The 13,354-nt window shown below is 44.5% G+C and overlaps 2 protein-coding genes across 4 annotated transcripts in view; both read left to right on the top strand.

Annotated features, from left to right (window-relative positions):
• aclya (ATP citrate lyase a) overlaps nucleotides 1–7,918 on the top strand; it is an 18,611-nt gene extending 10,693 nt beyond the window's left edge. Inside the window, exons 8-28 of the mRNA XM_023403189.2 lie at nucleotides 317–435; nucleotides 1,037–1,173; nucleotides 1,264–1,325; nucleotides 1,419–1,536; nucleotides 1,705–1,859; nucleotides 2,339–2,432; nucleotides 2,954–3,095; nucleotides 3,189–3,357; nucleotides 3,441–3,545; nucleotides 3,628–3,824; nucleotides 3,907–3,988; nucleotides 4,086–4,196; nucleotides 4,313–4,440; nucleotides 4,536–4,629; nucleotides 4,766–4,920; nucleotides 5,020–5,170; nucleotides 5,253–5,396; nucleotides 5,677–5,790; nucleotides 5,905–5,987; nucleotides 6,109–6,185; nucleotides 6,307–7,918. Of these exons, the coding sequence (XP_023258957.1) occupies nucleotides 317–435; nucleotides 1,037–1,173; nucleotides 1,264–1,325; nucleotides 1,419–1,536; nucleotides 1,705–1,859; nucleotides 2,339–2,432; nucleotides 2,954–3,095; nucleotides 3,189–3,357; nucleotides 3,441–3,545; nucleotides 3,628–3,824; nucleotides 3,907–3,988; nucleotides 4,086–4,196; nucleotides 4,313–4,440; nucleotides 4,536–4,629; nucleotides 4,766–4,920; nucleotides 5,020–5,170; nucleotides 5,253–5,396; nucleotides 5,677–5,790; nucleotides 5,905–5,987; nucleotides 6,109–6,185; nucleotides 6,307–6,401 (2,532 nt within the window). The 3' untranslated portion in view covers nucleotides 6,402–7,918. The remainder of the gene's footprint in view (nucleotides 1–316; nucleotides 436–1,036; nucleotides 1,174–1,263; nucleotides 1,326–1,418; nucleotides 1,537–1,704; nucleotides 1,860–2,338; nucleotides 2,433–2,953; nucleotides 3,096–3,188; nucleotides 3,358–3,440; nucleotides 3,546–3,627; nucleotides 3,825–3,906; nucleotides 3,989–4,085; nucleotides 4,197–4,312; nucleotides 4,441–4,535; nucleotides 4,630–4,765; nucleotides 4,921–5,019; nucleotides 5,171–5,252; nucleotides 5,397–5,676; nucleotides 5,791–5,904; nucleotides 5,988–6,108; nucleotides 6,186–6,306) is intronic.
• Nucleotides 7,919–8,655: 737 nt separating this feature from the next.
• On the top strand, nucleotides 8,656–13,268 carry LOC111652823 (kelch-like protein 11). Of its 3 annotated transcripts, none has more exons than XM_023403202.2 (3): nucleotides 8,656–8,718; nucleotides 9,121–9,597; nucleotides 9,942–13,268. In XM_023403202.2, the coding sequence occupies exons 2-3, from the start codon at nucleotides 9,134–9,136 to the stop codon at nucleotides 11,524–11,526; spliced, it is 2,049 nt and encodes a 682-aa protein (XP_023258970.1). In that variant the 5' UTR covers nucleotides 8,656–8,718; nucleotides 9,121–9,133; the 3' UTR covers nucleotides 11,527–13,268. The 3 variants fall into 3 exon arrangements, with proteins under 3 accessions (XP_023258970.1, XP_023258971.1, XP_023258969.1); XM_023403203.2 differs by lacking the exon at nucleotides 8,656–8,718 and adding an exon at nucleotides 8,738–9,023; XM_023403201.2 differs by lacking the exon at nucleotides 8,656–8,718 and having other exon boundaries at nucleotides 9,030–9,597.
• The last annotated feature ends 86 nt before the right edge of the window (nucleotides 13,269–13,354 follow it).

The following is a 13,354-nucleotide window of genomic DNA, read 5'->3' as shown; positions in this document are numbered from 1 at the left end:
GGGTGGGGAGGCTGTGGGTGTCTTTTGATTGGGACATTTTTTACACTCAGTCACCAGCTGTGACTCTGACTGTCACAAACAACCACGGATGCACATCACATCCACCACCAAGCTTAATATTTATTTAATATTTCCAGTGACTCTTTAACATCAGTGCGAGCACATGCAGCCAAGTGAAGTGGTGCTTGTGAAGGTCCTGCTCTGATTAAGGCTGCAGTCACACACCCACTCCACCACATCCACCCCCCAGCCACGCCTCACCTCTGCAGCATTCATATAAGCATCCTCTCACTGACCTTTGCTTTGACTTTTGCAGGAGGCCTACATCGCCGACCTGGACGCCAAGAGTGGTGCCAGCCTTAAACTCACCCTGCTCAACCCCCGAGGCAGGATCTGGACCATGGTGGCAGGAGGAGGTGCCTCAGTGGTGTACAGGTACCCAGCCTCAGTGCACAGAACAAGACCACACTCCATAAATCAAATCCTGAATAAATAAAACCCCAGTAGCCATGTATGAAATAATTCAATTGGATGTTTTTCTTTGTTTCTTAAATTGTCCCCAGACTTTATCCTCATTATATTGATTACACTACGCATAATTGGGTTTAGCATTAGTGGAGTATGCCAGCGACGTAGCAGTGAGACTGATGGTGCAGCAGCTCAGACTCTGCTCGTTCAGCTTCCTGCTAAATTGGATTCTTGGATGCGGGAGTCTGGAGGAATGGGCTCCGCCGTCTGTCTGGGTTGTAAAGCGTGACATGCGGACACGTCAGCCACGACTAATTATTCCCTCTGTGCACTGTTAAGTTGTTGCTGTCTGTTTACGGTGCGGTGTTAATTCATTAATATACAGAAAGAGTGCATTCTGGAGTTTAGTGCTCAGGTTCTAGCTCATTTCTCTTGAAGTTGTGTTTATTGTTGGAGCTGTAGAGACTGTCCCAACAAAAGAGATAGACGGATATCTGTTGTTGCTATAGCTTTTTCCTCTATGTGTGTGTGTGTGTGTGTGTGTGACCCTCTGTAAACTTCCTCTCAGTGACACAATCTGTGACCTGGGCGGCGTCAACGAGCTGGCCAATTACGGGGAGTATTCAGGAGCGCCGAGCGAACAGCAGACCTATGACTACGCCAAAACCATCTTGTCGCTGATGACCAGAGAGAAGCACCTCGATGGTAGGAAAACTGAAATGTCAAAACTTTCTGTGTGGACTGAGAGTAGACATTCCCCCTCCCCCCTAAAATAATGTATCAATAATTTTCCAGGAAAGGTTTTGATCATCGGCGGAAGCATCGCAAACTTCACAAATGTTGCAGCAACATTTAAGGTACAGTATAATATGCTTTTTGTTTATTTTTGTAGCCTTATACTATCCACTCTATATCAAGTTATTTACTGAGTATATTCTTGTCTTTACTAGGGGATTGTCAGAGCCATCAGAGACTATCAGGTGCCACTAAAGGAGCATGAGGTCACCATTTTTGTCCGCCGTGGAGGCCCCAACTACCAGGAGGGTCTCAGAGTAATGGGAGAAGTTGGTATGTTATAGATTCTTACTTTACACTGATTTATACTTTAATCTCTTAATTTTACACTTTCAATGTCTTGAGTATGTTTTTTCTTTTTTTTTTTTTTTTTTCTTTTTTTTAAATCTGGAAGCACCTGCAGGTTTTCACACACCACACTTAATTTTGTCCTCTCCTCAGGCAAGACCACTGGGATCCCCATCCACGTCTTTGGCACAGAAACTCACATGACAGCCATTGTCGGCATGGCACTGGGCCACCGGCCAATCCCCAACCAGCCTCCTGTTGCCGCCCACACTGCCAACTTCCTGCTCAACTCCAGCGGCAGCACATCGGTATGACACATACTGGCTCCACGGAGACAAATAGGCTGTTGTGATGTCCTGTCGGCTCACTGTGCAGGGAATTCAGGATCGTCCAATCCACCAATAGTGCGGTGCAGTTTAGCGGCAGAGTGAGCAGGAGACTTACACGCCACAGTCTCTGTTTCACTCTTTGCTTGTCTTGTCCTTTTAGTGAACCAGATTATCAGAAGCCCAACGGCTCTTTTGTGTAAGAGCATTGCAGGGCTTTGTTGACTGCTCGCACTCAAATAGTCGTGAGACACAGTCACCCACTGTGGCTGCCTCAGGCATCCATTAAGAATGTGCAGACTTTCAGCTAAGAGTGTGTGTGTGTGCGTGTGTCTCAACATGTGCACACACACGCATATATGTGCCCATTTACTTCAGGTAGATATATTTAGAGTGTTACAGTTTTACAAAATAAAAGTCATTGTTTTTTGTATTTCTTGCCTTTTTTTTTTTCTTTCCAGACTCCAGCATCCAGCAGGACTGGTTCTTTCTCTGAAAACAGAGCCAGAGTTGAGGGCTCGCCAGCCAAGAAGGTCAAATGTGGAGCTCCTATTGGTTAGAAAACACACACACACACACACACACACACACACACACACACACACACACACACACACACACACACACACACACCACTGCACTGGGAAATCTTTGTACTGTATTCTGAGGCTTGGATGTTTTCATACATGGTTCCTTTGCTGGGCAGCATAATAGGTAGAGGCCTTGTGATCACGCTTGGTCGAATCTAGGTGTTATAGCTCCCTCTCTGGACAGCAGGAGGACCCTGCAATCCAAACTTAATTAAACTGAAATTGACTGTTTCTATATGCAACTCCACACATACACATCTACTCTCATATATCTTAAAAATCAACATGTTTTACTATTTTTGTTGTTGTAATAATTAATAAAAGTAGGCAACTAAGCTATTGTAATCCCAGACCCCTGAAGCGTCCTGGGCTTTGGTGATTTTTTTTTTTTTTTTTTTTTTTTTTTTTTTTTTTTTTTTTCATTCATTCTGGAAAAAGTCACCCTGTCTTTAGCTTGTATCTGTAACAGCCTTTCTTTCCCTGTAGCCAAGGCAACTTCCCTCTTCAGCAAACACACCAAGTCCATAGTGTGGGGTATGCAGACTCGGGCTGTACAGGGGATGCTGGACTTTGACTATGTCTGCTCCAGAGAGGAGCCGTCTGTCGCAGCTATGGTCTACCCGTTCACGTAAGTTCACGTTTGTTAGCTTTTTTGTGTAGTGTCAGTGTAATGGCTCTTTATTGCACATTTAATTATACTTTCCACACGGCTGCCTTCCAGTGGAGACCATAAACAGAAGTTCTACTGGGGCCATAAAGAGATCCTCATCCCTGTGTATAAGAACATGGGTGACGCCATGAAGAAGCACCCAGACGTGGACGTGCTAATCAACTTTGCCTCTCTGCGTTCGGCCTTCGATAGCACCATGGAGACCATGCAGTACCCACAGGTAAACGCCCTCCTCTACCATTGGGAGGTAATACAATTTAAGTAAGGTTCTAAAGTCAACCCTTTCTGTTCCATTGCTTTCAGATTCACACCATTGCCATCATCGCTGAGGGCATCCCTGAAGCCCATACCAGGAAGATCATCAAGGCAGCAGATGAGAAGGGAGTCACAATCATTGGACCAGCAACTGTTAGTCTTGCTTCACTTTTCACAAGATGGCTCAAGATTTCCCTTTGTGTTTTCTCCTCTCACCTTTTTTATTTTTTCCCAGGTTGGGGGAATCAAGCCAGGCTGTTTCAAAATAGGGAACACAGGAGGCATGCTGGATAACATCCTCGCCTCCAAGCTCTATCGTCCAGGCAGCGTGGCCTATGTGTCCCGCTCAGGCGGCATGTCCAACGAACTCAACAACATCATCTCCCGTACCACTGATGGTGTTTTTGAAGGTGTGGCCATCGGAGGCGACAGGTACGTAAATGCCTTTTATCTCCAGGATGTGAGTCTGTGTGTTTTGAATCGGTGTATAATTCTGGTCTCCTCTGCTCTGCAGATACCCGGGCTCTGTGTTTACTGACCATGTGCTGCGCTACCAAGACACTCCTGGAGTAAAAATGATTGTTGTACTGGGAGAGGTGAGGAATAAATCTACACACACACACACACGGCTATCTGCAGCTTTAAACGGTTATCGATTTGCTACATCCAGTATCTTGTCTCTGCCGTCTGCAGATTGGAGGCACGGAGGAGTACAAGATCTGCCAGGCTATTAAACAGGGCAGGATCACAAAGCCAGTGGTGTGCTGGTGTATTGGCACCTGTGCCACCATGTTCTCCTCAGAGGTGAGAGGGCAGATGTAATGTCGGGTACATTTCGGGCACCATTAAGTACCTGCATAGTGAGAGATTTTAAGGAATGAAGGACATTTCTGACCCATGTTGCACCCCACCACCCTCAGGTTCAGTTCGGCCATGCAGGAGCCTGTGCTAACCAGGCCTCTGAGACGGCAGTGGCTAAGAACAAGGCCCTGACAGAAGCAGGTGCCTTCGTCCCAAAGAGCTTTGATGAGCTGGGCGAGATAATCAAGTCAGTGCACAGTTACGTTCATTACTTCAGTTCATCATGCTAAGATAAAGATAAATGTTTGAGTTCTTTTCCTCCTGCACTTTTCTTCCATGCAGATCTGTTTATGACGACCTTGTTGCCAAAGGAGTCATCCAGCCAGCTGAAGAGGTGCCTCCTCCCACTGTGCCGATGGATTACTCCTGGGCACGAGTGAGTATGCGAAAGAAGTCACGTTTTTAACACCTGACCAAATCGTATTGTTTTTTAAATTGCAACAGACAGAAAACAATGAGTACATGAAATTATGTTTTTCTTTTTCCTCCTTGCCTCTGTTTTTGCCCTGCAGGAGCTTGGTCTGATCCGTAAGCCAGCCTCTTTCATGACCAGCATCTGTGACGAGAGAGGTCAGGAGCTCATCTACGCAGGCATGCCCATCACCGAGGTCTTCAAGTCAGAAATAGGCCTGGGAGGAACTCTGGGGCTGCTCTGGTTCCAGAGGAGGTCAGCCTCTTATCCCAGCTGTTGTGAGAAACAAACTCTTGAAAAATCCTTGAAGTACAAAATCACGATGTGTTGTTTCCCCCCCACTTTGTTTTGCAGGTTGCCGAGGTATGCCTGCCAGTTCATTGAGATGTGCCTGATGGTGACTGCTGATCACGGCCCTGCTGTTTCTGGTGCCCACAACGCTATTGTGTGTGCCCGAGCCGGCAAAGATCTCATCTCCAGCCTCACCTCGGGCCTCCTCACCATTGTAAGACACTGTTGCCTGTGATGCATGTTCTCCATTTACCTGCCTGCAAAAATCAACAGTTTTTTCCTTGTCCTCTTTTCAGGGTGATCGCTTTGGAGGGGCTCTGGATGCTGCAGCAAAGCAGTTCAGCAAGGCATTTGACAGCGGTATGCTGCCCATGGAGTTTGTCAACAAGATGAAGAAGGATGGCAAGCTGATCATGGGCATTGGACACAGAGTCAAGTCGGTGAGTACCACAGCTCCCGAGCATGTGAGCTCCCAGCATGGAAGGCAACAGAATGATTTTTTTACTTCAACATTTTTGTTGAAATTTTTCATGAATCTTCAATTAAACAATACACTGCCAATGTTGCTTTAAGGCCAGAATGACCAAGTACAGGATGAGCACTAGAGATATAAATAAACTGTCACCTATAGAGAAATGTGGGGTTATTTCTCTACAAAATAAAACTGACGGAAGGAAGGAAAGAAGATTTTGAAGGAACTGGAATTCTCTGTTTCTGCAGATCAACAATCCCGACATGAGAGTCCAGATCTTGAAGGACTTTGTGAAGCAGCACTTCCCCTCCACCCAGCTTCTGGACTACGCTCTAGATGTAGAGAAGATCACCACATCCAAAGTAAGATTTGTTATTTCATCATCTCATCAATAAATAATCACAGACAATTTTTTTTAATTGGATTATCCTCTTTTTTTTATTTTCTCCCCCTCTGTGTCTGTTTCATGGTGTTAGAAACCCAACTTGATCTTGAATGTGGACGGCTTCATTGGTGTTGCCTTTGTGGACTTGCTCAGGACCTGTGGTGGTTTTACAAGGTAAGACAATGTCTACTTGTCATCTTCACAATGATTGATACAGTTTAACGTTTTATTATGAGTACAGCTGTCTTTTTAAATTCATCAACTCTCTTCCTCTGTGTCCATCACGCCACTGCAGGGATGAAGCTGATGAGTTTGTGGAAATCGGCGCTCTGAATGGCATCTTTGTCCTGGGACGCAGCATGGGATTCATTGGTGAGTCATCTCTCTGTGCAGACACATGCTATAGTAATGTATGCAAGCACCTTTTTCTTTTTTTTTCTCTTTTGTTTTTACCTTGTATGTCAATCAATCCTTCCCGTCTCTGTCTCCTCAGGACACTACCTGGACCAGAAGAGGCTGAAGCAGGGTCTGTATCGCCACCCGTGGGATGACATCTCCTATGTTCTCCCTGAACACATGTCCATGTAACCAGAGGGTCTAAACCTACTGTCCCCCACACTGTGACCCATCACCTCGAAGCAGTGGCATAATATAGGGAAGATGTTACTACTAATATATAGCTGTAAATGGCAAATATTGGAAAAAGAAGAATTTAATGTTTTTAATTTTGGAAACCTGTTAGTGCTGCATCTGTGTAAATAATAGTAAAGCCTGCTAAACTGTGAAGCTCCAGTCACACAGAGTCAGGGTCTGACTGTGTGTTAGGGAGAGTTAATGATGAATCAGGTGGGAGGTAGTGGATTATTCACCTGTCGACCACCACCACTATAACTCTGATGGCTACAACAGTGAAGTGCTGTTATTTACGCCCAGATATTACATTGTTGTATTAACCTAGCATGTGTGTCTATCCCGTCTCTGTGCAGCTCTCTTCATTGTGCCATTTCAAAATCACGAGCTTGCTACAAGGGGTGAACATGTTGTGCAGTCATGCCAATAATATGAGAACATACTGTAGATCAGAGCTTTATTTATGTATAGATGTGTTCATGGTGAAAACGAAATGGTTATAGTTTTTGATTTTCTGTAATGTTTTTGACAACAGTGAAACAGCAGTCTGCTTACTGTGGCGAACGGGACCACCTCATGAGTCATTCCTGGCAGGTGCTGCCATTTGCTGTCTGCAGGAAATGTTCTCTCTCAGCTGGTGCATAACGTGGGAGTATTTCCTACGAGGTTTTAAATGGAAGTTGAGAGTTCTTAAATCATAAGAGTGGAAAATAAATATGTAATTGCAATGTTTTTTTTCTTTCCCGAGCATTTTAAGTGGATTATGGTATTTTGCCTCAGATCCCAAAATGCAGTTCAGTTATAATCCCATCTTCTTATTCAGTTTTTGTTTTTTAAATACATGCACTAATCCATTACAATAAGCTTACTTGTTGTTAGAATATTTTTGTGACAGCCTAATATGGCAGTTAAATGGCATTATATATTTTTACATGATTAATATGTTAGTCTTCATAGATGTCTTCATATTCTTTTAATAATTGAGATTTTTTCCATCACATTGTTTCATTTCTGTGTTAGAAGTTCAACACTGGACTTTGAATGACCTTTAAAATCCCGCTCTATTACCCACTGACTGTTTCTGTTTAACGAAAACATTTAATGTGACACAGACGATGTACAGGTCTCACCTTAGAGAATTTGACACTCCTTCCAGATCACTACCAATTTCATTAGACTTAGGTGCAGGACAGAACTCTCTTCTGTAATCCTGGCTGACATTCGATAATGTTAAACATTTTCCAAATGTTTATGTGGTCCAAAAGAAAGTATGTGGCAGCCATGACCAGTGTCATGTTCTCTGTAAATGTTGCAAAAATTGTAGAAAAATTCTGTGGACAACCTCACCAGTGTTGTCACAATGTTTTTGTTTTTAACTGTTTCAGTGTGAACTGGATGTGCCTCTGTACTGATTTGTTGTATGTTGACAACTGTGTAATTGAGTACAATAAAATGTAATTGATGTAATGTAATAATGTGGTATGATTTCATTCTGGTCTTGCATGTGTATGTGTGTGTGTGTGTGTGTGTGCAGTGTTGAATTTTGAAATATTTATACTTAACCTCTTTCTGGATTCAATGTTGAATAGTTAATTTGGTAACTGAATGCATGTGCAGGGTTAAGGTGGCATTGAGCTTCTTCCTACATTTAAGGACTTTGAAATCTTTTATATTGATCTCCTTATCTGAACCTTTTGAGGTAAACAATTCTGTTTTTTTGCTTCATACATATTTTGTGTGTTAAGTGTTAAATCTGGAACTATACAGGACTATGCCTCATGACTTGTGATTCACAGGTGTAACTAATAACATTTTAATTATGTTTTTTTCATGTAGGTGTGTTAGTGGCAGAATCATGCTATTGTGCATGTGTCTGAATGACATATTTTAGTGGCACACCTAATTACACAGCCATTATTGTTCAACGGTGGCTGTGCTTTTCCTGCTATTAATCTGGAATAGAACATCAAAATAGGGTAAAATGGTCTGATTTAAATGATTAAAATGATATCAACTGTAAATATACTGAACATAAAGGTATGAGGCTGGGATGAGTGTGTTGAAATTCTCTAAGCCTGTATGGCTAACTATGTCAGTACAAGTTTGTCTACATGTGCAGGTCTCAGCAGTGAGTTCGGGAACGGCGGCTCACGTCAACGACGCGGTTACGCCTTTCACCCACTGCGCATGTCAGAGATTCTGTCTGTGTTTACCAAGCTGAAGTTAGTTGCTCATTCGTAGTTTCCTGACGCTTCCGTTACCGACTCCAAAAACGGTGCTTTTTTGCCTATCTATGATTGGTAGCCTATGTAAAATAATACTTTAGTCATCTTGAATAATTAAGTTATTATTTTGTACATGTAGCTACTCGTATGCTGAATGATGGTTGTAATTATACGTTAAATCTAACAAAATATCCGTAGCACTAGTTTGACATGAAAATTAATCTTCTGTTTGAAATTCAGGCTTAACTATTGCCTCTAAAATATCGCATTTACATCAGAAATATGTGTATTTTGGGCTCGCTTATTTTCCCCTTCAAGTCGCGGATGTGAAACTCAAATGTGAAACGCGCTTCGGGTTCGTTCTCTGTTTTGACTCCATGTATGTGTGGCTGCGTATGTCGCCTCCTTTCCTTCACTAGTTTATTTCATTTCCCTTTACTGCTCTCCTCCAGCGCTGGCAGCAGTATGGCAGCGGCGGCCCCCAACCCGGAGGACTCCGCCAGGAGCAGTAGTAACAGCGGAACCAGCACACCCAGCGCCCTTGCCGGAGACGGGGATGCGGAAGAGGCCGAGGACTTCACCTCTTCCTCCCACTGCTCGGAGCTGTCTCGGCGGCAGAACGAGCAGAGGAAGCAGGGCTTGTTCTGCGACGTGACGCTGGCCTTCAGCAGCGGGGCGGCTGCCGGGAGCGTCCAGATATGTGAGTTTTCAGCCCACAGATCTGTGCTTGCTGCGGCCACCGACTATTTCACCCCCCTGCTTGGAGGACAGTTCTCCGAGTCCTTGTCTGGACGGGTAGAGATGAAGGAATGGAGCTCAGAGCTGGGGCCGGACCCGGAGACGGTGGAGAGTGTCATCCAGTATATGTACACTGGTGAAATACGCGTCAGCACCTGCAATGTACATGAAGTACTGGAGCTAGCTGATAGGTATGTTCTGTTTACAGTCACATCTGTGTGTGTGTGTGTGTGTGTGTGTGTGTGTGTGTGTGTGTGTGTGTGTGTGTGTGTGTGTGTGTGTGTGTGTGTGTGTGTGTGTATGTCTGAGTGTGTGTATGTCTGAGACAGACAGACTGAAAGACTGACAGACAGTGATTTTGATAGTCAAAGCATGAGGCCTTGTGTGGCTGCTTTGTTGCCTGTAAGTATTGTTATTGTGCTCTAGACTGGTCTGGCATAACCAGTTGAAACAGTGTAGCATTATCTATTTAACAGGAACTGTTAATTCCCTCTGACATCCTATACTGTGTTTCTTACTGTTGGCTGTACATTAGGTTCCTCCTGGTGCAACTGAAGGATTTCTGTGGTGAGTTCCTGAAGAAGAAGCTGAGCTTGACCAACTGTGTGGCTGTGCACAGCCTAGCCCACATGTACACCCTGGACCAGCTGGCTCTACGGGCTGCAGACATGATCCGTCGCAACTTCCATAAGGTTATCCAGGATGAGGAGTTCTACACGCTGCCCTTTCACCTGGTCCGTGACTGGCTGTCTGATGCAGAGATCACAGTGGACTCTGAGGAGGTGCTATTTGAGGCGGTGGTGAAGTGGGTGCAGAAGAACCCAGAGGAACGAAGCCGCTACTTCGAGGAGCTGTTCCGTCTCCTGAGGTTGCCCCAAATCAAGCCCACCTACCTGACCAGGGTGGTGAAAAATGAGCATCTGGTGGCTGCCAATGAGGCCTGTCTCCGGCTGGTGTCAGAGGCAGTAGAGGGTCACGCTATTCGTTTTGAAAACCTCAAGTCAGCTGACATGGAGCTCTGGTCTTCACACATGGCCTCCTTTCAGCCTCGTTTTGGCCAGAACATGGACGTTATCATGGTAGTGGGCGGAGTGTCAGAGGGGGGGGACTACCTGAGTGAGTGTGTTGGCTACTTCATTTACGAGGACCGTTGGGTCAACCTGCCGCACATCCACAACCACCTGGATGGCCACGCCATCGCTGCCACAGAGTCCCATGTCTACGTAGCCGGTTCTATGGAGCCAGGCTTTGCAAAGACGGTGGAGCGTTACAATCCTAATCGCAACACCTGGGAGCAGGTGAGCAACTTGACCACACGCAAGCATTCCTTTGGCCTCACCTGCATTAAGGATATCCTGTACAGCATCGGTGGCCATGGAAACTTCAGTCCAGGTTTCAAAGATGTCAGTGTGTACGAGCCAGAGCAAGACAAGTGGCACAATCTGGAATCTGCCCCCAAAATCCTGCGGGATGTGAAGGCAGTGAGTGTGGAGGACCGCTATGTGTATGTCACGGCACGTACACCTGTTGATACAGATAATGAGGATGGACTGAAGACGGTGACCACTCGTTACGACACAGAGAGCCGCCAGTGGCAAGATGTTGACTCCCTGCCCCTTATTGACAACTACTGCATCTTCCAGATGGCTGTGGCTTCTACTAACTTCTACCACACAGCCTCCTGCTGCCCCAAGAGCTACACAGTGCGGGATGAGGTGGCCAGGCAGAAGATTAGTGTGCGCATCTCTGATGAGATCCTGGAGAGCCTGCCACCAGAGGTCACCAGCATTGAGGGTGCCGCGATTTGCCACTTCGATGAGGATGTCTTCATCATCGGAGGCTGGAAGAACAGCGATGACGTGGACAAGCAGTATCGTAAGGAGGCCTACCGCTACTGTGCTGAGAGGAAGCGCTGGATGCTGCTGCCGCCCATGCCTCAGCCACGCTGCCGAGCCACAGCCTGCCATGTCCGCATCCCATACCGTTTCCTGTACGGCTGCCAGCGCTACCCCATGCCCCAGAACTTGGCCCGCCAGCGAGATCGCATGCAGCAGATGCAGCAGCTTCACCGGCGCACCCTCACCCTGCGCCGGCAGCTCCAGTCACAGATAGAGTGTTGAGCAGGCCGGTGTCTGCTCCTTCCAACAACTGCACAGTTCTATCTGAGGATCTACTGCAAACCACCATTACATTGCAACCATCATCATTGACCCCCATTCGTACATAACACGCCGCGGTGGGTCTTGCGTTGCTCTCATCCCGCATTTCATTGATCTCAACCCTGTGCCATTGGCTCTCATACTGTGTTGTGTTAATGGCTGATTTGTGGAAAGCCATGAAATATGTGGGCAAGCGTGTGCTGACCTGCTGGTTGTCTGTGAGGGGGGATAGGGCAGATGTATACATGTGAATAAGAGTGTTATATAACAGCCAACAACTGAATATCCTTTTGTCAAGTATGTTGGTATAGATGCTGTTTATCTGTTTGTACATAAATAGTATAAAGCTGTATATGTATACATTTATATGGATATTTTACATTCCGTTATTGTATGCCTGTACTTGGAAGGCTATGTGACGTTACTACTAACTGCATTTCTACATTCAGTCCAACCTGCTTAATGAAGTCTCATTCCACTGTAACACTGTGACAATCTCCTCATGCCAGTATATGATCGATCTAAAAGTCTTAACTCTAACTTATATCATAGTTGCTCTAGTACAATGGCTCTGCTTGTTGCTGTGCAGCCTCAACAACTAAATATGAATTGAGTCAGAAAGGCTGTTAATCTTAAAATCCTGTAGACTAGTTTGCTTTTTAGATCGCAGTTTCTCCTCAACAGTTGTACAGAGTATATTTCTGTCTTTTTTGTTGCTCACGTAAAACTTGAAAACTAGAAATGTTTTTCCAGGTTTATGAAGAGGTGAAAGGACGAGAGGACTGTAATATCCAAAATATGTGAGAAGATGTAATGAAAGCATTCCTTTGAGTTTCCTTAACACTGAAACATTCTATTTGGCCACTGCATTTTAGCACCAATCATTAGCAATGGCTTAATCATTCTTTTCTTTTGCACTTTGGCAGCCTGTTGCTCAGTGTATTCCCATTCATTTTTAGAAAGATACATAGAAAACGTGTATATGTGTGACTGCAGGGGTGTGTATGATTTTGTGTTTGCAGAGGGTTCAGTTGTCACTCTGCAAAGAATGGCAAAAGCTTCTCTAGAACTGCACTTTTTCGACATGTAATTGTTTTTAAAGTCTTACAGAAGCATAGGGATTTAAGTTGCCACTGCACTTTGACTTTGCTTGTTTCATTTGTTTCATATCAGACAAGGTGATTGTATTTTGGAGATGGTTTGTTTTAGCCAGCTTACAGCCAGTAAGTTCAGATCTTTTTTGAAAAAAAAAAAAATAAATAAAACATGTAAACATCATTTTCAGATTTGTTTCCACACATTAAATGTCTTGTAAAACCTTGTGTTCCTGTACTTGAATGCCAGCTGGGTGTATATTAGAGATCTGCTATGTTGTTCTGTGGTCTCCCTTCACCCTCCAAAGAGACTTAAAAATGAGAATCAGACTTAAAGGCAAAACAAAAGGGATTGTTATATGAATATGTTGTGACTGACATTCAGAAATTCCCACTGTCCAGGCAGCGCCTATTACAGCATAAAGGTTACAGAGCGCAGAAATGATATTCATTTCCACTTTATAACCAACATTAATAGCACTGCAGATATTAAGTGGTATAAGCTATGTAATTTGCTTTGCATGTGATAGTCTGACATTGTGTCCTTAATATTGGATGTAAGAAATGCTAATGTCATCACTTGCAATTAAAATTGTTTTGTAAGACAAATGATTGCACATGTAGTGTATTATTGCTTTGTTGGACTTCACTGGTTAAAAGAGGTACTACTTGCAAGTCTTGTAACTTCTAACTAA

This window comes from Seriola lalandi, unplaced genomic scaffold (assembly GCF_002814215.2).
Source record: "Seriola lalandi dorsalis isolate HSWRI2012SDOR001 ecotype SW California unplaced genomic scaffold, Sedor1 jcf7180002054065, whole genome shotgun sequence".
In the NCBI taxonomy this organism is placed as follows: domain Eukaryota; kingdom Metazoa; phylum Chordata; class Actinopteri; order Carangiformes; family Carangidae; genus Seriola; species Seriola lalandi.
Note: the sequence above shows the minus strand (reverse complement) of the source record. Positions and strands in the feature narration are given on the sequence as shown.